Source organism: Dromiciops gliroides, chromosome 2 (genome assembly GCF_019393635.1).
Source record: "Dromiciops gliroides isolate mDroGli1 chromosome 2, mDroGli1.pri, whole genome shotgun sequence".
Taxonomy (NCBI): Eukaryota; Metazoa; Chordata; class Mammalia; order Microbiotheria; family Microbiotheriidae; genus Dromiciops; species Dromiciops gliroides.
This window is the reverse complement of record NC_057862.1, coordinates 360,145,713-360,169,785: the sequence shown is the minus strand read 5'-3', so window position 1 is coordinate 360,169,785 and position 24,073 is coordinate 360,145,713. Positions and strand designations below refer to the sequence as shown.

General features: G+C 37.2%; 1 protein-coding gene across 2 annotated transcripts in view; it reads left to right on the top strand.

Annotated features, from left to right (window-relative positions):
* Positions 1–24,073, top strand: part of PIGU (phosphatidylinositol glycan anchor biosynthesis class U) — a 101,264-nt gene that overhangs the window by 47,243 nt on the left and 29,948 nt on the right. For both annotated transcript variants that reach the window (XM_043982763.1, XM_043982764.1), the window contains 3 exons: positions 527–627; positions 15,399–15,496; positions 18,107–18,261. In XM_043982763.1, the coding sequence (XP_043838698.1) occupies positions 527–627; positions 15,399–15,496; positions 18,107–18,261 (354 nt within the window). The remainder of the gene's footprint in view (positions 1–526; positions 628–15,398; positions 15,497–18,106; positions 18,262–24,073) is intronic.

Below are 24,073 nucleotides of genomic sequence, written 5' to 3'. Positions count from 1 at the left end.
ACTGGGAGATATGGACTTGTGGTTTGCTTTGTTAAATGTGTTTATATATCCTTCACCTTCAGATTCCCTTCTTGTTTCAAGGCTGTCTTGGGTAGTTTTTTCCCCCTCTGCCAATGCTCCCCAGTGGAAATTAAGAGTGTTCTTTGAAGTTGTATAGCATTTGAACTTGTGTACAATATAAACAGAATGTATCCTTGATACCCACCTCAGCGAGCCCTGCTGTTTGCTGAGAGCGGTAAATCTGAGATGCTTTTAACAGTTCAGAAGACATGATCAGTACCTAGGAATCTGATAACAGAAAACATTTCCCCCTGATTTTTCTGTAAAGGCCTTTCCTGGACTATGAGTGAGTTTGACGGATCTAGTGAAGTAATTTTTTCTTTGCCTGGGATGTAACATTTCTGAGACAGTTGCAGTTTTATTGAATATATTTTGAATGGATGTGCTGAAAAGTTAAGGCTGTGGCTAATGCTTACAGTTGGCAATAATTATTATGCTGAGTGTATGTTTATGTGTTCTTTCCCAGCTATCTTTTAAATCCCTACACAGTGTTATCTTGTGTTGCTAAGTCCACTTGTGCCATAAACAACACCATCATTGCTTTCTTCATTTTGGCTACAGTAAAAGGTAAGGTACTAAGAATATAGATTCATTTGCTGTTCAAATGGTCAGTTATTATTATGGTTGTTAAATATGAGATTTCTTAATATGTTGAACACGCAAATTGATGCATTTTGATGAATAAATTGTGTAATATGAAGGCTTTAACAATGAAATTAGCTAAGAATAGCTAGTGACAAGGGCATATGTTAATGACAGGAAAATTGGTGGACAAATATTGTTCCTTTTCTTTGTGACAACTAATTTTCTACTGATTAGTTTTAATACTTAAAGTTATCTGAGGCAGACAACCATCTTCTGTATGTTATAGTAAAAACTCATCTTTTGAAATGCATTGTTTCCTCTGAGTAGTGTTTGACAAACAGGTCTATAATATATGGGCATATGTGTTGCTATATGTATAGCTGGCTGAACTTTTTGTTTGTTCCTGACCTGTGTCAGGCAGGTATTTTGTATTCTTTCTAATAGTACATTTATTCTACATTCTAACAGAAACGAATAATTATGGGCATTTGGAAATGTTATCTCAAAAGTGGCTGTGCCCAAAGATAGACTGTGTATACAGGAGTCATCTTGTGATTTCCATTTCCTGTGGGTCTAAATGGAAACTGCAAGTCTATGTCCTTTTCTTGCCCCTTTAAAGTCAATGGAAATATTTTCCTCGAAGCTGTTGTTTTAAGTGGAATGACTGCACTGAGTCAGCAGCTAAACATGGACGAGCCCTGAAAGGTTTTACTTTATGACCAGCTTGTTTACAATGCAAACTGGGTTTTTGCTACTAAATATTCAATACTTGCTGTTGCTTTCTTTTTCATCCTGTCTTCCCGAACAGTAATCTAAGATAAAATAGTCTTATGTAGCCTCTGCACAAAGAGTTTTGCAAGTAAACCATGTAACACTAAAATCTCCAAAAATAAGTAAGTATTAAGAATTCCGCATCCTTATATCATTCACATCACTCAGTTTTTGGATAACCATTATTTGTGTGTATTTGCCAAATTTTTCTCCCTCATATTCAGTATGTACTTAGCATCTTATGTTTACTGTATAGTAATAATATATGTGTAACTATTGCCTTTGGCTCGCTGTAGTATGCCAGCATGTGCCTGTACAGTTTTCTTAGCCCTTCGCTTACTGGGGTGCATTTTTAGAAAGGATGTGATGTGTTTGTGGGGAAAGATAATGAATCCAGTTTTGGGCATGTTGAGTTTAAGATAATTACAGGACATCTATCTGAGATGTCTAAAAGGCAGTTGGAGATGCAAGACTAGAGGTCAGCAGAAAATTTAGAGCTGGGTGAGTAGATTTGAGAATTATCAGTATAAAGATGCTAATTAAATCTGTAGGAGCTGAGATCATCAAGTGAAATACAAATGGGAGAAGAGAAGAGCACTCAGTATAGAGCCCTGTGGCACATTCACAGTTAGTGGGAGTGACACGAATGAAGATCTTGCAAAGCTCAAATAGGTAGGAAGAGAAGCAGGAGAGGGGCACTTATTGCAGCCACCCTTCTCAAGGAGTGTAGGTACAGAAGGTGAGGGAAATATGGGAAGACAGTTATGGGGATGGGTCAAGTAAGCGTTTTTTGAGGATATGGGAGGTATGGACATGTTTATAGGCAATAGGGAAGCAGTCAGTAGATAGGGAAAGATTAAAGATAATTAAGAAAGATAGTGAGTAGACTTCATCTTGGTGATGTGAGATGAGAGGAGGAGGGAACTCATGATTGCTTCAATTTTTTCAGTAAAATATGAGAAGTTTCTTAGCCAAGAGAATATGGGGGGGGCAGCTCTGGGAGTTTTGAGGAGGGATAAAAAGGTTTGAGAAACATACTGTGGTGAGCAGGATAATGAGATAATTAGAGAAATGTAAAAGAATTGCTTAGTAGCAGGGAGAGCCCAATCAAGATTATGTAACAAAATTTGTAGTGGTATCAGTCAGGACAGTTGCATGATTTCCTCTACCTTTGTTTAGTAGCATGTGTGTAGGAGCAAAGGCAAGGGATGATCAGAGTGATCCAAGGCTGAGGCTTGGCAGGGCACAGTCAGCAATGTGACAAGGGGTCAAGGGACTCAAAGGAAGAGCACAGTGCAGAGTTGACCTCATTCACCAAGGAATTAAAAGAGATCATTGTGGCCAGTGGAAGGATAATGGCTTGGGAGAGAACTGAAAGGTCAGGGGATTAGAGGTCATGGTGTAGATGACAGCAAGGTTTGGTATTGGAAGGCATGTGGAAAGCCAATAGATTGTGATCAAATAAGGAAATTTCAGAGTTTATGAACATGAAAGTAGCACATGGTAGTACATATCTAAAAGGTATGGTTATCTTTGTGTGTGGTTGAGGTAGTTACTTATGGGAAATGAGGGCAGGAGTTGTGGAAAAAGAAAAATTGTGAGCCAGGTACTGAAATCATTAAGGAAGGAAGGAGAGTGTCCAAGAAGTCTGGGATCAGCTCTTAGCATCTTGATTGGGTGATAAATATTGATCGAATGAACCTCAAAGGAGGGGAAGTTGCTGAGTGGTGGTGGTAGAGGGAGAGTCTGGAAGTAGCAGTGAGGAGCAAGGATTATTCTAACTCCTCCACCATGACCATGATTCAGGGGGTATAAGTGAAGGCGCAACCAGTTCTGGAAGGGAAAGCCCAGGAAACTGTCATCAGGAGCGAGCCAGATCTCAGTGAGAGCCAGAAAATGAAAGGAATGTGAAAAGAAAATATTTAAAATGAAAGTATGCTCTTTGCTTATTATGGAGCAGGTATTCCAGAGGACACTGTGGAAAGGTTGGGTAGCTTTTGTTTGGAACTTTGGGGTTTGTAGCAGGTGGGGAAGAACCACGTAGACCCAGCAAGAGAGGAAATGATTGGGAGTGCAAACTGCTAAAATAGATAAAAGTAGATTGAGATCATGTGGAGTGGTTAGCCTTTAAAAAGATTTGTCAGGTTTTTGTCATACGTAATGCTGCCATGCACAACTGTTTAGATTTTGTTTGGTTTATTTTCCTGGTTGTACTCCCAGGAGTGGAATTACTGGACCCAACCAAGGCTATGCAGAGCTTTGTAGTTCCTGTTTTATGTCTCCATGTTATTCTCTGGAAAGATTGGACCAGCACTTTATCCCAATTCCTTTCAAGTGTGTATGTACTCACAGCCCTGCCAGTACTAGTTTGTACTGTTTCCATTTATTTTATTTTTGTTAAGTTAGTATGTAATGGTATCTTTTTTTTTTTTTGGCGGGGCACTGAGGGTTAAGTGACTTGCCTAGAGTCACACAGCTAGTTAAGTGTCAAGGGTCTGAGGCTGGATTTGAACTCAGGTCCTCCTGAATCCAGGGCTGGTGTTTTATCCACTGTGCCACCTAGCTGCCCCTATGTAATGATATCTTAAAGGTGTTTTGATTTTCACTTCTTTTACTACTATTAAAGATTTGCATTTTTTCCCATGGTGCTGTCCTTTTCCTCTTATATCAGCGTGGAACAAATCATATAGTTCACTTACTTCCTGACATGAATCCCCTTGCACAGCATTCCTGAAAAGTGGTCTCTTGACCTGTTCTTGAATATCTAAAAAAACAGGCAACTTAGCCCATTCTGTTGTTGGATATTTGTAGTTTTTATGTTGAGCTGAAGTCTACCCCATGTTAATTGTACCCCATTCTGTCATCGGCCATCTGAAGCCATCCTGAGCAAGTTTATTTTCTTTCATGTGACAGCACTTCATCTAATTAAAAGATTGTGGTTGTGTCCCCCCAAATCAAAACTTCTTTAGGTTAAACATTCATTTCTCTCATATAGTCTTCTTGTGTTTGGTTTTAAGTCTCCTCATCATCCTGGCTAAAATGTCCTTATGTAAATTCTAGGTCACCAAATATTTCCCTTAAAATCTTTTCAGAACTGAGCTCCAATTGTTGCCAGGTGTAAAGCAGGTCATACGTGAGGTTATCACTTCCCTTGTTCTGGACACTAGATTTGCATGCATAAAATTACCTTTGTGTGTTTTCCCCCAGTAATTGTCCAGTTTAATAGTTTCTTTTTAAAAATTTAATATTATTTTCATGAAGATCTGCATTCTTTCTCTCTCATCTCCACCCCCATTAAGAAAGCAAAAAAACCCAAACCTGTTACAAACATTTATAGTCAAGCAAAAACAATTTATCACATTAGCCATATCAAAAAAAAAATCTCAGTCTGTAAGGAGTCTATCACTTCGGTCAGGGCAACATGTTTCATCATGAGTCTTTTTAATTGTGGTTGGTCATTGTGCTGATCAGAGTTCCTAAGACATTCAGAGTTGTCACAAAATATTGTTATTTTCGTATAAATTGTTTTCCTGGTTCTCCTCACTTTATTCTGCATCAGTTCATCTCTTTCCATTTCATTATCTTCCTGAATACACTTAAGTCCTTCACTCTTCATGCTCCTTCTGATTTAGTCAGTCACCTAGCATTTATTAAGCACTTACTTTGTGCCAGGCAATATGCTGAGTGCTGTGGATGCAAAGAAATACAAAAGATAGTCCCTGTTCTCCAGGAACTCACAGGGGAGACAACATGCAAACAACTACAGACAAACAAGCTATATAAAGGTCTAACTTGGAGATAATCTCAGAGGGAAGGTGCATTAAGATTAAGGAAGACTGGGAAAGGCTTCTCTGATTTCTGCCAAAACACCTCCACCCTTTCAAATAACCTGGAATCTCCTCTTTCTTTCACTTTTATTTATACATACACCTACCTAAGTCTTACATATACTTTTGCTCACACTGCACCTGTCCTGAAACTGACTGTACTTGCTTCTGAACCCCTTTCCACACCAAGATTGAACCCATTCTCACAAAGGCTAGAGAATTTTGCACCAGTAGTTGCAAATTCTAGTAGTATCTTTCCTAAAGGTCTACCTTTTCAACTGCTTTCTAACTGAGTAGAACTCTTTTTTTAGTCCCTTTAAAAAAAAAGTCTTGATATCTTATTTTTCCTATTAGCAATTTCCTGGTATACCCCTACTTCTCAAGAAAGAAAAACAGTTTTAAAAAGCCAACTGACAAAATGACTGTTTGATAAAATGTGCAACATTTCACTCCCATAGTCCTTCACCTCTATGTCAAATAAAGGAAATATGTTTTGTCATTTGTTTTCCAGGAACAAAATTGGTCATTGCAGTTAATCTTAGTTCATCTGCCTTTTGTCATTGTGTATATTGTTCTCCTGATTTTATTTTATTTTTTTGCTTTGCATCAGTTCACATGCATTTTCCCATGTTTCTCTGAATCAGAGCTCAACTTTCATGGACCATTAGCAAATCACCAAGTACATGGAACTCCTGTGGCCTACCTCACTGATTAGGCACCACCCTAGTCTTCTCGTCACCACAAATCATTTTGAGTGAGTTTCTTCCTTGGAAAATGTCTACTGTTCTCTAATCCTATCTATTCAGTTGATTATTCTCAACTTTTGTTTCAGAAGGTAATACTTTCTGATCTGGTTTCAGAATTCTTGGTGTTTTGCGTCTACTGCCTCTCATGTACAGTCTCTATATGCTATATATACAGGAAAGAAGAATTACATGACCCTGGAGAATTACCTAAGATATAAATGGCATAGGCTCTACCAGTTTGTTCTGTAGTATTTGACCATATTTAGTTTGTCATGGGGTCAAGAAAAGATTTTTCCTGAGACAAAACATCATGGATGCCTTTGAGTAGAGTAAAAAATAAATCATATATATTTTATTCCCTAAGTTTCTCCCAGGACAAAACAGACTAAATTCTTTCTTTATTTTTTTTAATGGGAAGATTGGAGTTTGGAGGACCTGTCTCTAGGCTTCTCCTATACATTAAAGTGTGCTTGCATGCATGCACACACATATGTGCATGCTTATGTGCGAACACACAGACACACAGACAGAGCTTGTTTTCATTTTTCCATAGAAAATCATTCCACTCAAAAGTTGGTTCTTTCCTGTTATTTTTCCCTTGATTTAATTGATATTTTAGTATTTTATACAAAACCTTAGGCAGGTTTTGTGGCACCTTTTGCAAAGATCTGACCATATCCCTCCTCTATTCAATAAATCCCAGTGGCTTCTTGTTGCCTCTAGGACAGGGGTTCTTCATTTGGGATCCATGGATTTTTAAATTTTAATTTTGATAACTGTTTCAATATAATTGATTTCCTTTGTAATCTTACGTATTTAATTTTTTGTTTTTAAAAACATTCTAAGGAGTCCATAGGCTTGATGATAAGACTATTAACTCTTTGAGAGCAAAAATTGTTTCATTTTTGTCTTTCTGTATATACCCTGTTCCTACCATAGTTCCTGGCACATAGTAGGCACTTAAGAAATATTTGTTGATTGACTTATAATCAGGACATCCTTACTTCATGAGTATTGCTTACCTTCTAGTTGTTCTGTTGTTGATATGAAATGGGCCTTGGCCCATGCTCATAGACGTTGTGTGTGGTAGCCTCTGCTGGTGATCATTGACCTGGCTAGAAGAGAACACATTATTAAATTTTATTTATTGATTGCCCGTGGACACCTGATATCGTAACAGGGACTAATCCACAAAGAGAAGACCATTTAAATCCACAATAAGTTGTCCTTAACCTTTTGTCCTTTCAGTTCCTGTCTACTTCTTCGACCCTCTACTTTCCAAGAGCTCCCTGATCATAATAGGTTAATTTTTTAGTTTGTGTGTCCTGTAACTGTTTCCTCAAAAGCTCCTTTATCTTCTGTAGTTAAGAAGTCTTTTTTTCCTCCTAAGGTAGTTTTCAAATTTTTTCACTTTGTAAATTTCTTTGTTGGACTACCAATCCCATATGTTCCTATTTATGTCTGGAAAATAAACCCCAAATTAACCAAAATTAATGGGAAGACTATTAAGGTGTATGTATATCTATCTAATTCTATATCTAGCTCTCTGAAACAGCAGTGAAACAATGCCTCTTTAATTATTAATTAAGGAAATTATTCATTCACAGAATCTAAGTATAGACATCCTATTTGTCAGCAGGTTGGGTTTGCACAATTGATAATAAAAACTGCCCCATATTGGATATTCTGGACTCAAGGACATAAGAGAACATAAATAATCCTACACATTGTCTGACAAAGCACTAATTAAGTTATCATAGTACAGGTGACTTGTATATGTAATGACCAAATATTTGACATAGTTTATTGTTATTTTAAAGGTATTTATCAGTTTTTCTTGATTCTTGGTGGTGGTTTATTGAAATAAATATTAATTTTTGTGGGCTATGAACTTCTGAGTCAAGCTAGTTTCTGTAAAATTGATGATTGCTTCAAAATAACAAATTAACTTTGTGAAATTAATTCAATTTAATTTTTAAACTATATGAATATGTTGAAGATAGGCTGTTGCAAGTAGTCATAAATAATGATTGATTATTGCAGTTCCCCCAAAAAGCTAGCACTCCACACTAGTCTTAAGAAATTTTAAGAGTTGGTATGATATTAGAAAGTTTGATCACATACTGTTGTGCTATATAACACAATGCAGGATGACAGGTAGGATGCTTTCAGAAAAATCTGGGAAGACTTACATGAACTGATGCAAAATGAAGTGAGCAGAACCAGGCGAACATTGTACACAGTAACAGCAGTATTGTATAATGATCAACTGAATGATTTGACTATTCTCCGCAATACAGTGATCCAAGACAATTCTTTTTTTTTATATATATATATTTTTTTTAGGGCAATGAGGGTTAAATGACTTGCCCAGGGTCACACAGCTAGTAAGTGTCAAGTGTCTGAGGCCAGATTCGAACTCAGCACCACCTAGCTGCAGGGATCCAAGACAATTCTGAAAGACTTTTTTTTGGTTTGTTTGTTTGTTTTTTTTGGTGAGGCAATTGGGGTCAAGTGACTTGCCCAGGGTCACACAGCTAGTAAATGTCAAGTATCTGAGGCCAGATTTGAACTCAGGTTCTCCTGACTCCAGGGGCAATGTTCTATCCATTGTGCCACCTAGCCACCCCTCTGAAAGACTTTTGATGAAAAATGCTATCCACTTCCTGAGAAAGAACTCCTGGAATGTGAATGCAGATAGAAACAGAATTTTTTTAAACTTTCTTTTTTGTTCTTGGGTATTTTGGTTTGTGTTTTCTTTTGCAATATGGATAATGTAGAAATGTTTTTATGATGCACATGTAGAATCTATATCAAATTGCTTGCCTTCTCAAGGGAAGGAGAGAATTAGGCACTGAAAAAATTTAAAATGAAAAAAATTCATTTAAAAAATTAAATGAATGTTAACAATTTTTGTTTACACATAATTGAGAAAAATAAAATTAAGCATTTTTTTAAAAATTAGGTCACAGAACCATAATAATATTTAAAGATGGGGCAGCTAGGTGGCGCAGTGGATAGAGCACTGGCCCTGGAGTCAGGAAGGAGTACCTGGGTTCAAATCCGGCCTCAGACACTTAACACTTACTAGCTGTGTGATCCTGGGCAAGTCACTTAACCCCAATTGCCTCACTAAAAAAAAAAAGAAAAAGAAGATAAAAGGGTAGTATGATGTAATAGAGTATTAGTCCTGCAGTCAGTAAACATTGGTTCAAAACATATCTTAGATATCTGCTAGCTGTATAATCATAGCCAAGTCACTTAACTTTTTAAAAACTGAGCTTTTGGAGCAGGTAGGTGGCACAGTGGATAGAGCACTGGCCCTGGATTCAGGAGGACCTGAATTCAAATGCGGCCTCAGACACTTGACACTTACTAGCTGTGTTACCCTGGGCAAGTCACTTAACCCTCATTGCCCTGCAAAAAACCAAAAAACCCCCAAAACTGAGCTTCATCTTTACAAAAAAGTGAAGATAATAATATTTGTTCTATATATTTCTTGGGTTTCTTTGTGGGTTTTTGTTGTTGTTGTTGTTGTGGTTTTTTTTTTTGGTGGGGCAATGAGGGTTAAGTGACTTGCCCAGGGTCATACAGGCAGTAAGCATTAAGTGTCAGAGGCCGGATTTGAACTCAGGCCCTCCTTAATCCAGGGTGGGTGCTTTATCCACTGTGTCACCTAGCTGCCCCAGTACTATATACTTCTTCTTTTTTTTTTTTTAGTGAGGTAATTGGGGTTAAGTGACTTGCCCAGGGTCACACAGCTAGTAAGTGTTAAGTGTTTGAGGCTGGATTTGAACTCAGGTACTCCTGACTCCAGGGCCGGTGCTCTATCCACTGCGCCACCTAACTGCCCCTTTAATGTTGTTTTGAAGAAAGAACTTTCCAAACCTTAAAGCACTACAAAATGTCAGGTATTATTACCTAAGCATGATTCCAAAAGTATTAGTGTGCAGTTTTAAACTATTTCAGGCTTTTGCAAAAACTTATATTAAAGATTATCCCTCACCCTTTGATTTCCTTTAAATATTTTGTTTTTATATCTTATCATTTCCAAATAAACATATCCAGCAAGCCTTCGAAGCCTTGTAACAGAGAAACAAAACTTCTTAAGAAAAATCAGCTGACACATCAGCCACATCTGACAGCATCTACAACATTCCATATCCATAGGCTTTCACCTCTCTTACGAAAGTAGAGGGATATTCTTTTCATCTCTTCTTCCAAGCTTGGCTACATCATTAGAGTTACACAGTTTAATTTTGTTATTCTTTCCATTTATGTTGTTGTAGCCATCATGTATATTTAAAACTATCTGCTTTCCCCAACGTATTCCTCTCCCATTCCTCTTTCAAAGAATGAAAATTGAAAAAGAAGAAAAAATTCAGCAAAACTAACCAATACATTGAAAGAGCTAGATATTACACGCATTCCTATAGTTCCTCAACTTCTGGAAACAAGCCGTCTTATATTTCTTCTTTGCGGTGAAACTTAGTCATTATAATTTCATGGCATTCAGTTTTGATTGTTTTGTTGTTTCCATTTACATTGATGTAGTCACTCTAGATATTGTTTTCCTAGTTCTGCTTATTTCATTTTGTATCAGTTTTTGTAAATCTTTCTGTGCTTCTCTCTGTACTTCATATTTTTCCTTATGGTGTATTCCATTATATTTATTATATTCATGTGCTACCATTAATTTGTTTAGGTATTCCCTAATGAGTAGGCATATGCTTTTCTTCCACTTTTTGTTGGAACAAAAAAAAAATACTATTGTTACTGTTTTATACATACATTTTTGGTGTATACCTTTGTCTTTGTCTTTGATTTTCTTGGGGTATAGCGTGTGTCTGTGTCTATTCATGCTTTTTATCTTTACCTCATAGTCATTTCTTATACCTCCTTCAGATTGTATTCTCCCTTTTGATAAAGAAAAGTAAACAAATTTGATAGAGACCATATGTGAACAATGTACAACACTCTATCCTAATAGTCCCCCATCTTCTTCCATGAAGGAGGAGATATATTTCATTGTCTCTTTTCTGAAGAAATGTTTCATTGATGAATTATGGAGAGGGGCCGGGCAGTGAGGTTTAAGTGACTTGCCCAGGGTCACACAGCTATTAATGTCAAGTGTCTGAGGTCAAATTTGAACTCAGATCTTCCTGAATCCAGGACTGGTGCTTTATCCACTGTGCCACCTAGCTGCCCCCTAATATATTATTATCATTTTTTTTTTTTGGTGAGGCAGTTGGGGTTAAGTGACTTGCCCAGGGTCACACAGCTAGTAAGTTTCAAGTGTCTGAGGCTGAATTTGAACTCAGGTCCTCCTGAATCCAGGGCCGGTGCTTTATCCACTGTGCCACCTAGCTGCCCCTTAACTTTCCCTTTTAATAAAGAAAAACAGTTAAACAAAACCAACTGGCAAAATGACCATATCTGATAACATTTGCACCATTCTATTCTCTTTCTTCCTTTCCCCCTAACCACCATCCTATTTTTTCAGTTGAAAAAAGAAACATATTTCATCATCTGTTTTCTGGAATTGAGATTGATCATTATAATTAATCTGACTCAGCCTTTTAGTATTGTTTTAATTGGTGTTATTTCTTGTAGTTACTGTGTATGTATATGTGTGTGTATACACATATATTTATATAAATATATATTTTCCTGGTTCAGCTTCTTTCTGCATCAGTTCATATAAGTATTCCTGTATTTCTCTAAATTCCTCATGGTCATAGTTTTTATGTTGCAGTTGTATTTAAATATATTCATAGAATTAAAGATTTAGAACTGGAAAGGACCTCAGATTCCATCTATATTAACCCTCTCATATTACAGATGAGGAAACTGAAGCCCAGAAAGGTTAACTGTCTTGCTCGACTAAGGTCACACATATAGTAAGTGGTGGAGCCAGGATATGAACCCAGATTCTCAGATTCCAGAACGTCCTTTTCATTGTACCATACTATATTCATATGCCACGATTTCTTCAGCCATTTTCAGATCCATAGATCCTCGCGTTATTTCCTAGCTTTTTGATACCATAAAAGTGCTCCTTTGAATATTTTAGTATATATGGGATCTTTCTGTCTGTGACTTCCTTGGGAATATATATAGTAAGAAGATGACTGCGGTATGAACAGTTAAGTGGCTTTTCTCACATTATTTCCAACCGACTTACAGACAATGTATTAGTGTCTCTTTATTTCTGTAATCCCCCAAATATTGACTCTTTTGGTCTTTTTTCATCTTTGCCACTTTGATGTAACTTTTCTTCCCATTTACAGGGATGATAAGCTTGATTCAAGTTTGTAAAAACCCACAGGTATCAATTTTATACATACCTCCACTAAGAAGCAAGAAAATCTGATAGAGAAATATTCTTTACTGTAACAATAAATTAGATCAGATATTTGGTTTTTATCAAGATATATTAGAGTATAGATAATGATGTGGAGATGACTGATATAAATCAAGGAATCTCTCTAATGGAGAGATATTCCTCATCATCGTGCCTATGGCAAATACATATAGAAACATCAATACTTTTCTAACTAATCTTGAGATTTATTGTGATGCCAAACAAAATACTATTAGTTTATTTAATAGAATTAGATTAATCTGTAATAAAATCCATGTATTAAAAAAGAGAGACAAAAATATTACTATAAAAATGAAAACTGATGAGGGAGACTGTCACTACCAAATCTTAAAATATATTATCAGACAATAATTATTAAAAAAAAACTCCTTGTTACCATTGTGATTGAAATTAAGGTAAATTGAAATATGATTGGATGGAAATTGGGAATGGGGGAATTAGCAACAACCCCCGTCCTTCTCTCCTCTGATAGAAATGGTCATTGTTTGAGTCCAGCTGCATCTACAAAGAAAGAGATAGTAAAGCAATCTTCTTCGGATAACAAACTGGACATCCTTGAAGGGCGGCTTGGTAGTATAAAGATACTAGACCAGAGTCCCTGGTGTCTACCTCCATCCTTTAAGGGTAACATATTTCCTTGACATAAGAATAGAACGGTTATTAACAAGAAAACTGGATCTTAAAATTTAACTCATTACACATCACCTAAATTTTTGAATTAAGTTCAGAGACAAAGAATTATGACTTAGTTACAGAACAATTAACTGTAAACAGGATCAATTAAAAAATACATCAAATTAATCTGATTATTTCAGTACTTAAAAAGAGTAGGGAAGGGGGTGGCTAGGTGGCGCAGTGGATAATGCACCAGCCCTGGATTCAGGAGTACCTGAGTTCAAATACAGCCTCAGACACTTGACACTTACTAGCTATGTGACCCTGGGCAAGTCAACTTAACCCCCATTGCCCCCCACACACAAAAAATAAATAAAAAATAAAGAGTAGGGAAATAAATCAATGGAACATAAGAATTAGAACCCAGAATGGGAGGTGGCTAGGTGGTGCAGTGGATAAAGCACCAGCCCTGGATTCAGGAGTACCTGACTTCAAATCCAGCCTCGGACACTTAACTAGCTGTGTGACCCTGGGCAAGTCACTTAACCCTCATTGCCCCACTTTAAAAACAAACAAACAAACAAAACAACCCAGAATGGTTAATATTTGAAAATCCCATGCTTTAAAAACACTGGGGAATGGAAACACTGTTCAATAAGAACTGCTAGAAAAAGCTATTGTAGACAGCTGTATGGCTTCTCAAAATAAATTCTTGTTCTTTCCCTCCAAACCTATCCTTTTGAGTTTTCATATTTCTTTTTAGTGCACCACTATCCTTCTAGTTACCCAGGTTCATATCCTTGGCATAATCTTTGATTTCTCACTCTCCACCTCACATATCTAATTAGTTGCTAAATCTTGTTATAGTTACTTTCATAACATATCTCACACCTTTCCCTTCTCCCTGTTCACGTAGCCACCACACTAGTTTAAGTCTTTATCACTTCTTGCCTAGACAACTTCATTCACCCCTGATTGGTCTCCCTCCATCTTAAGTTATTTCTTCCTTAATCCCTCCTCCACACAGCTGCAAAAATTATTTTCCTAAAGCATGGGTGTGATACTGTCCTTTCCCTGTTCAGTAAGCTCCAGTGGCTCACTGTTGCCTCTAGGACCCAACATAAACTCCTTTGTTTGCGTTTAAAGTCCTCCCCATCCTGGCCCCAACTTGCTTTCCAAACCTATTATACATTATGCCCCTTCCTACACTTTTTAGACTAGCTAAACTGGTCTTGGTGATTTTCCTACATGGCATTCCCTGTCCTTTCTCTGTACCTTGCACTGGCATTCCCTGTGCTTGGAGTACACACCTATTTCATCTTCTTAGGCTCTCTTATTTCCTTCAAAACTCTGCTCAGGATCAACTTATATACAAAGCCTTTTCTGATCCCTCCCAGCTCTTAGGGCTCTCCCCTTCCCATAAATTTACCTAGTGTTTATTTTGTATGCATATATGTATAGTAGTATATATTATAGATACATATATCCTTTTATATGTGTATACACACAATGTTGTCCCACCTGACAGATTATGGACATGACAGATTTATGTACGTGTTGTCTTACCTGTCTCACTATAAGGGCATTGAGGGCAGAGACTTTCATATTTGTCTTTATATCCCTTGTGCTTAGCATAGTGCCTGACACTCAGTAGGCACTTAATAAGTGCTTGTTGGTTGATTAAACTACATGAGAGGGAGGGAAGGAAGGAAAGAATTTCAAACAGATCTGGAAGGGGACAAAGAATAAAATAATTTTCTTGGCTTTTATATTATTTGTTAGCATTCTTTTTTTTTTTTTTTTTGGTGGGGCAGTGAGGGTTTAAGTGATTTGCCCAGGGTCACACAGCTAGTAAGTGTCAAGCTCGGGTTTGAACTCAGGTCCCCTGAATCCAGGGCCAGTGCTTTATCCACTGCACCACCTAGCTGCCCACATATTATTTGTTAATTCATTTGGCACTGCCTTTCTAAATGCCAGAGGTTTTCTGTGCAGTGTTACCTGTTGTTCATTTTTATTGCTTGTTTTTGTGACTGGTTGTTAAATATGTAACAATAAGAAGTTAATGGTCCATAAGTCTTTCTTTAACATACACCAGTGGGTTGAAATTTATGGGACTACCAACATTTTATCTCCCTTTAAAAAGTTTCACAAGGAGTGTACCTGGGGAATCTTGAGCTATTAAAGGGGACAAGTATGGGTTTATCTTTTTTTTTCCTCTCATATCCAAAACCAAACCAACTCCTTTTAAATTCTTTCTACATTTGAAAAATTACTTGCTGACCAAAAGACACTTATTTGGTGGTTGATTATTTGAACAATAATGGGAAATTCCATGTTAACAAATACATGCCAAGTCTAATCTTGATCTGTCATGGTGGATCATTCACCACGTTTATTTGCTTCTCACAGGTAGTGCCTTTCTTAGTGCCATTTTTCTGGCCTTAGCAACGTACCAGTCTCTGTATCCAATCACCTTGTTTGTACCAGGGCTGCTGTATCTTCTCCAGGTAAACTCTTGACTGGCTAAAAGCAATAGCTCAATTTAAGTATAATAATGCTTGTTCTTAAGTTCTTCTGGGAAAGTTTGGTGCTACTCATGATTTCCTTTGGATTGTGACTATATGATGTGGTATAGGGCCAGTCTGAGTCAAGTCAAATCAGGATGCATTTATTAAGAGATTATTATGTGCCTGTGATAAGTGTGGGGAACACCGCCTCTGCTTTCCAGGAGTCCTCAGTCTGATGTAAAAGTTATGTATACATAAAATCGAGCAGTAAGGGAAAAGTACCAGGCTCTCAGTCTGGAGCCAGAAGACTTGAATTCAAGCTCTGCTCTGTCTTTTTTTTTTTTTTTTTTTTTTTGGTGAGGCAATTGGGGTTAAGTGACTTGCCCAGGGTCACACAGCTTGTAAGTGTCAAGTGTCTGAGGTCGGATTTGAACTCAGGTACTCCTGACTCCAGGGCCGGTGCTTTATCCACTGCACCACCTAGCTGCCCCCCTGCTCTGTCATTTAATGGCTGAGTAATCTTGGGCAAATCACTTTCCTCTATATGAACCTTTTTTTCCTTCATTCATACAACTTGCACTGTATGTCATAGGATTATGTGAAAAAAGTGATTTTTAAACTGAAGTGCATAAAGGAATGTGAACTATTACAATATCATTGTTGGATAAGACTTGATTTTTAGAATGTCCAGGAATTAAGGAGTAAACACTCAAACTCATGTAAATAATTTCTTTTAATAAATAAATAATAAACAGCAAGTGTGGATATGTGCACACACACACATATATACACATACACATACGATTGGTTATATAATGATTAGCCTTCTAAAATTTACTCACTAAAACTTGAATCCATTCATAGTCTCCAGCATTATTTAGTCTGTTCTTTGACTCCTGGCAGCTCATCCTATCTCTTCAGGTTTGAAGCATCTTAGTGTAGGAGATTCTACATGTGTGAGAAAACCATTTTGGGATTGAAATGGAAGCATGACCTCTTTAGGCCTCTACCAAGATCTGTACCTTTTTCTTCTCAAAATAAGGAAATAGAAAGACTGTTCCAGCTGTGGGAAAAATACTATAGTGGACAGAACTCTGGATTGGGATTCAAGAGACCTTTGTTCTCCCAGGTCTTCACCTGATTTGTTTTGTGACCTTGGACAGATCACTTCCCCTTTCAAGGTCCTGCTTTCTGCCACTAGGTCACCATGCTGGGCCTTTTTCAGTCTAACATTTTTCAGATATTTAGGCCCAGGGTTAGGAAATAAAAACAATCCAGTCACACATCAAAGGGGGAAATTAGCCTGATAAATGGGACAGTGACAGAGAGAAGATTAGTGTAAAATGCTGTATAATTGTTGGATGCTGCTCTTATGATTTTGGTAGCCCCTGCCATTAGTCATAAAGTTCATTTGGAGTTTTAAACCTCTTGAATGAACTGACTTCTGGTCTGTAACTGGGGAGAAAAATAGTCCTTTAAAAAATATATATTTTTAAAAATTAACAAAATCCATTTTTTCTCTCTTCTACCTTCTCCCTCTCTCAACTGCCCTTTGATAAACATTCTATGTCATTGCCTTGGGAAAATTAACTGTCCCTAAAGGAGGAAAATTCTTTGAAAGCTCAGTTTCCAAAGCTATGGGAGGAATAGTAGAGAACGGGTCCGGGAATTAGGGTTTCCCACTGGGTAATAGTAGAATTATAGAAAATCAGAGTTTCAAAGTACATTAGAACCAAGAATGTCAGGATGTAGAATGTCAGAACTAAAAGGGACATTAGACACTATTTATTCTAGTTTTCCCCAAACTGATTTGGCCAAAAAATATATCTGGCCTTGAAAATATCTTACTAGAACCCATAAGTTCCAGTCTCTGGGGGCCTTTGGGCATGGACTATATGTGCTCCTTTTCTCCCCCTATAAATTGGGTGTCAGGAAATTTTCGGAGGGGAAAAAAATTAGGAAACAGCCTTTTATACAAAAACAAATTGTTCTAGAAGGGTGTTTCTTTTCATTGATACGTTTTGTTTTATAGGCATTTCTGAAGAAACTTCCCAAAAAAGTATATTTCCTCAAAAGAATTCACAGCATGACTGTCTAATAGAGTGATTAGGATGGATAATATATGTCACTATACACGTTTGTGGTTTATTGATTGTTAACAGAAAGGAAGGAAGTTGCACAGGCATTTTTAATACATACATGATTATATACTTAACATCTTAGAGGAAGAATATTTCTGATATTCACATTTTCTCATGAAAACCCTTTACTTAATGTGGAAAGCTAGCATCCATGGGCTCACAGTTTGGAGGGCTGATCCATTACAACTAAGCTCACCGTACTCATGAGGAAAGTTATGCCCAGAGAGAGGAAATAACTTTCCAGGAAGTTCCATAGCTAGTCATGGGCAAAGCCTGGATTAAAAAGACTCACTATCCAGTCTTCTCTCCCTTTTTGTCACACTGAGAAGATAGCTTGTCATTTCCCTTTGTAATTTTTTTTTTTTTACTTATTTGCTTGCTAGGCAGGGGTATAACTTGATGATAAAACTGGGACATATATTCTGGCTTTGCCTCCCCTAATCTTGTTCTTTGTGTTCTTCTCCCTTAGCGGCAGTACCTTCCTGTGAAACTGCAAAGCAAAGCCTTTTGGGTCTTCACAGGACAATACACTGTGATGTACGTAGGAAGCCTAGTGGTTATCATCTGCCTCTCATTCTTCCTGCTCAGCTCCTGGGATTTCATTCCTTCTGTTTATGGCTTCATGTAAGTTATTACAGCCACAGTTCATTGAAATGATTTGAATGTTAATTTGGCTTAAGTGGTCTAACAGGAATCACAGAAGACAGCCTGTGCAAAGATGCCTAATATATCTTTTATATAACAATGTTAGAGGGCAGATAGTCTCTTTGGACATTCTAGAGACCCTAGAACCTTTAATTGGCTTAACTAAGTACTAGATATCAGTGTTCCACTGAAATAATATCTAATAACTCAACATTTATATAGCACTTTATGGTTCCAGAATCCTTTATAAAACTGTTGCTCATTTTTCTTATCCTCATTTGATCTTTGTGAGGCTGGTAATGTAAATACCATTATTCCCATGTTATATGTGGGAAAACTGAGGCTCATAGAGGTCAAGTAACTTGCCTGTAGTTACACACAGTTACAGAGCCAGGATTGGAATTGAAGTATTCTGATTCCAAATCTTGTTCTTTTTCCACTACAGCCTGCCACCTCCCATTTGGTTCAGCTGATCCTCATTTGACATGGATTTCCATCCTCTTACCATTCTTATTGCCCTCATCTAGAGGCATTCTAGTTTTCCAGTGCCCTTCTTAAAAGCTTCTTAATACAGTGTTCTTTTTGGAGCCTGGAACTAAACTCAGCACTCTAGATGTGATCTGACCAGGGTTCAGTACATCTGGATTATCATTTAGTTCCTTGTTCTAGGCCCTCTTCCTGTGATAATCACGTTAGCTCTTTTGGGCTATTGTTAAACTTTTAACTTGTATTGAGTTTGTGCTCTACCAAAATCCCTAAACTGCTGTATGGCCTATCCTTTTCTGTAATTAAGTGATTTTTTTAATGGATTGAAAAACTTCAGATTTATCCCCATTTAAATATCTTCTTTTTCTAGCCCATGGAGATCTTTTTGAGTCATTGATACAAATGTTTAACATCCCAGTTTCAAGGACAGATTCCTGAAACATTCCACCAGGGACTTCCTTTATATGTGACCAAATTGAGGCATTTAAGATTATCCTTTGGGTTTCTTCATTTAACCAATTCCAATTTTACCAGACTTTCTTGTCATATAAACCATATTTCTCCATCTTGTCACTAGGAATTGCATGAAACCTTTTGTTTAATGTTTTTCTGAAAACCAGGTTTACTCTGTATACAGTATTCCCCTCTAGATTTCCAAACTAGTTACCTTGTTAAAAAAAAGGAAATGGGGGCAGCTAGATGGCTCAGTGGATAAAGCACTGGCCTTGGATTCAGGAGGACCTGAGTTCAAATCCAGCCTCAGACACTTGACACTTACTAGCTGTGTGACCTTGGGCAAGTTACTTAACCCTCATTGCCCCACCAAAAAAAAAAAAAAAAAGGAAATGAAGTGAGTTTGGCATGGCTTTCTCTAGCTATATGGGTTCTTTGCAAATACTATTGGCCTTTCCAAATACTCACAAGCACACCTTAATAAATGTAGCCCAAAATTTTTTCAGGAGTCAGAGTCAGATTCACCAGTTTATAATTTGGAGATAACATTCCTTTCCCTTTTGGAGAAATTGCGACAACATTTTTCTGACTCTACCTGTGGGGCTCTTCTTCCATTTTCCATGATTTAAAAAAAAATGACAACTATAAACTTAATGCTAAACATTATTGCAAACAAGTAAGCTTGCTTGGCAGTTATTGATATTCGAGTAAATGAACTCAATGCACAAAATATCATAATCTGTCATTCCTTTTCAACTTTTATCACTTTTCTTTGTTAGTTTCTAATTAATATTTATATAGTGATAATTAATTAGGTTGGGTTTTTTGGGTTTTTTTTTTTTTTTGGCATGGCAATGAGGGTTTAAGTGACTTGCTCAGGGTCACATAGCTAGTGTCAAAGTGTCTTGAGTCCGAATTTGAACTCAGGTCATCCTGAATCCAGGGCTGGTGCTTTATTTATTTATTTATTTATTTTCAAACTTTTAATTAATTAATTAATTAATTTTTTTTGGTGAGGCAATTGGGGTTAAGTGACTTGCCCAGGGTCACACAGCTAGTAAGTGTTAAGTGTCTGATTCCACATTTGAACTCAGGTACTCCTGACTCCAGGGCCGGTGCTCTATCTACTGCGCCACCTAGCTGCCCCAGGGCTGGTGCTTTATCCACTGTGCCACCTAGCTGCCCCATGATAATTAATTAGTGCACAGTTTGTTCTTTTGGGTTGGTTTTTTTTTTTTGCTTTGTATTATTTCATAATCATTCTTCTAGGTTTCTTTATTTTTCTTATACTTGTCAGACTTAATTGCACTTGTACATTATATTACATTTGTATATAACAATTTATTTAGCTGTTTTCCTATTGCTGGACTTTTAAATTGTTTTGTTGCTTCTAATTTCAGTACTGAAATGCAAGTAATGCTTTTCTCTCTCTCTTTTTTTTTGGGGGGTGTGAGGCAATTGGGGTTAAGTGACTTGCCCAAGGTCACACAGCTAGTAAGTGTCAAGTGTCTGAGGTCAGATTTGAACTCAGGTCATTCTGAATCCAGGGCCAGTGCTATATCCACTGCACCATGTAGCTGCCCATGATATACTTTTTTTTTCCTGATAAAAGTATTTTTTTTCCAGTTACATGTAAAAATAGTTCTCAACATTTGTTTATACAAGTTTTCCAATTTCAGATTTTTCTCCTTCCCTCCCCTCCCTCCCCCATCCCCTATACAGCAGGCAATCTGATATAGGTTATATATATAATAACATTAAACATATTTCTGTATTAGTCATGTTATAAGAGAAGAATCAGAGCAATAAGGAAAAACCTCAAAATAGAGAAACAACAGCACCAAAAACAAAAGAAATAGTATGGTTTAATCAGCATCTATACTCCATGGTTCTTTTTTTTTTCTGGATTTGGAGATCCCCTTCCATCATGAGTCCCCTTCTCCTGTACCATTGCACTGGTGAGAAGAATCTAGTCCATCACAGTAGATGAACACTCAATGTTGATGATACTGTGTACGATGTTCTTCTGGTTCTGCTCATCTCACTCATCATCAGCCCACACAAGACCCTCTAGGTCTGATGATGAGTGAGATGAGGCTTTCCAGTAAGATCAGGGGTGAAACAGGGATGTCCATTATCACCTCTGTTATTCAATATTGTGCTAGAAATGTTAGCATTAGCCATCAGAGAAGAAAAAGGAATTGAAGGAATTAGAATAGGCAAGGAGGAAACCAAACTATCACTCTTTGCAGATGATATAATGGTATACTTACAGAATCCTAGAGAATCAACTCAAAAATTACTTGAAACAGTTAACACCTTTAGCAAAGTAGCAGGATATAAGATATATTCTTTTTTATTTATTTATTTATTTTTTTAAATTTTTTTTTACGGGGCAATGGGGGTTAAGTGACTTTGCCCAGGGTCACACAGCTGGTAAGTGTCAAGTGTCTGAGGCCGGTTTTGAACTCAGGTACTCCTGAATCCAGGGCCGGTGCTTTATCCACTGTGCCACTTAGCCGCCCCCAAGATATATTCTTAACATTAGAATTGTGGGGTAGTGGATAGAGTCATTTTCTAAAACGTTCTAGTAATGGACAGTTCTCCTAGCAATGAATACATGTATGTACCTGCTATTTCACAACTCCATCACAATTGGGTTTTCTTAGTTCTGATTATTTTTATCATTTTGATTGGTGTGGAGTATAATATCTCTATGCTATTTAAAAATAAATCTTTTTGATTATTAGTGAATTTGAATATTTTTCAAGTGATTAACAACAATGTATCTTCTTTTAGAAAAACTTGGATCTTTGGGTTTATCATATACTAGATTGCTATGGTCACTTACTATAATGTAATTTATACCTAATCGAATTTGACTGATCCATCGCTCTACTTCTTAGCCAGTATGATATTGTTTTGATAATTACTATTTTATAATACAGTTTGAGTTCTGGTACAGTCAGAACATCTTCTTTCACATTTTTTTGCCATTTATTCCCTTGATATCCTTGAACTTTTTTTCTTTCAGGTGAATTTTTTTTTCTAGCTCTATAAAATAATTTTTAAATAGTTTGGTATGTTACTGAATAAATTGATGAATTTAGGTACAGTGATCATTTTTATTATCTTGGCTTGGCCTCCCCATTAACAGTTAATATTTTTCCAATTATTTAGATCTGACTTTATTTGTGTGAAAAGTGTTTTATAGTTGTGTTCATATAGTTCCTGGGTTTGTCTCGGCAGGTTGTCTCCCAAGTATTTTATATTGTCTACAGGTATTTTAAGTGAAATTACTCTTTCTGTCTCTTGCTATTGAGTTTTATTGCTAATATATAGAAATGCCGATATCCTTATCTTTTTTTGGGGGGTGAGGCAATTGGGGTTGTGACTTGCCCAGGGTCACACAGGCCCATATCATTTTGTGGGGGGGGAGGCAGGGCAATGGGGTTTAAGTGACTTTCCCAGAGTCACACAGCTAGTAAGTGTCAAGTGTCTGAGGCTGGATTTGAACTTAGGTCCTCCTGAATCCAGGGCTGGTGCTTTATCCACTACTCCACCTAGCTGCCTGCGCCCCTATCAATTTTAAACAAACTTTTATTCATATTCATCTCTAACCAGCTCTTTCAGGGCAGTTCATTCCTTCTTTAATGTTCCATGACCCACTGGGCTGAGAGGAACATTTGACATATTATTTATCCTCGTTGCTACTTCCAGATATTCTTTTTATCATTTTCACTCAATGTAACCTCTCTTCTTAGTCTAAATACTTATTGTGATCTTTTAGCCTCTAAATCATTCTATTTCTCAAAGAGTTCAGCACAGACACACTGCTTTTCTCTTCAACCCAACACCTTTCGTATACCTATAGACTTATATATATAAGTTGATGTTCTCTCAAATACCTTAGCCTCCCAGTGCTTTAGTCTTCTCAACTCTCATGACCTATAGTTTCTCCCTACCTGAACTACCTGTAAGGATGATCATATCTTAGATGCCCCAAACCCTATAACTGATACCTCCTGAATTTTGAACTCTGAAACTCTTATGATCATAATCTCCTATCCTCCCATCTTTTCTTCTCCCTCACTCATTCTAAAGCAACTCCTTCCCCTCATCAAGATCTCCATTCCCTTATACCTTTTCTCACAGTCTGTCATACTTTCCCTACCACTTTCCCCCCTTAATAATCTTGACCCTGTAGATAATCAATTTGGCTACACATCATCACCCTCTCTTTACTCCCTTGTCCTACTGCCATTCATATCCTCCCAGTCTTGAGCCCTGAGTTATTCTACCTGCATTACCCTTGCCCTCTGCTCCCTTTACCTTCTCCATTTGTACTCTTGAGCTGCATAATACCACTGGAGGAAGTCATAGCATTATCGTGACTGGATCACTAAATTCATGTCACCTAATTTCAACTGGGCTTCCATTAACTGTTTTGCAAAACTTTTTTTCTTCTGTAATTGACTACATACTCCTCTTACAAGTTGTTCAAAACCTTTTCCTCCCTCTTCAAACTCCCAGTGCCTTTCCAACTCCCTCCTGCCTCTCAGGACATAACTTTATCCCCTAATTTACTGAGAAATTAGAGGCCATCTATATAAGCTCCCTCATTTGCCTTACTCCATGCCTCAGAACTCCTTGGTATCTTCAGTCCTCCTCTTCTCCTTTCTCTGTCTTTGAGGAAGAAATGTCCCGTCTCCTTGCCAAGTCTGAGACCTCTGTCTGAATCCTTTATCCCATCTTCTCCTGACCCCCCCTTCAGGAATGTGTCACATTGTTTATTCATTCTTTTTCCTCCCTGCTGCTTATAAAGTAGTTATCCCCCATCCTTTAAAAAACT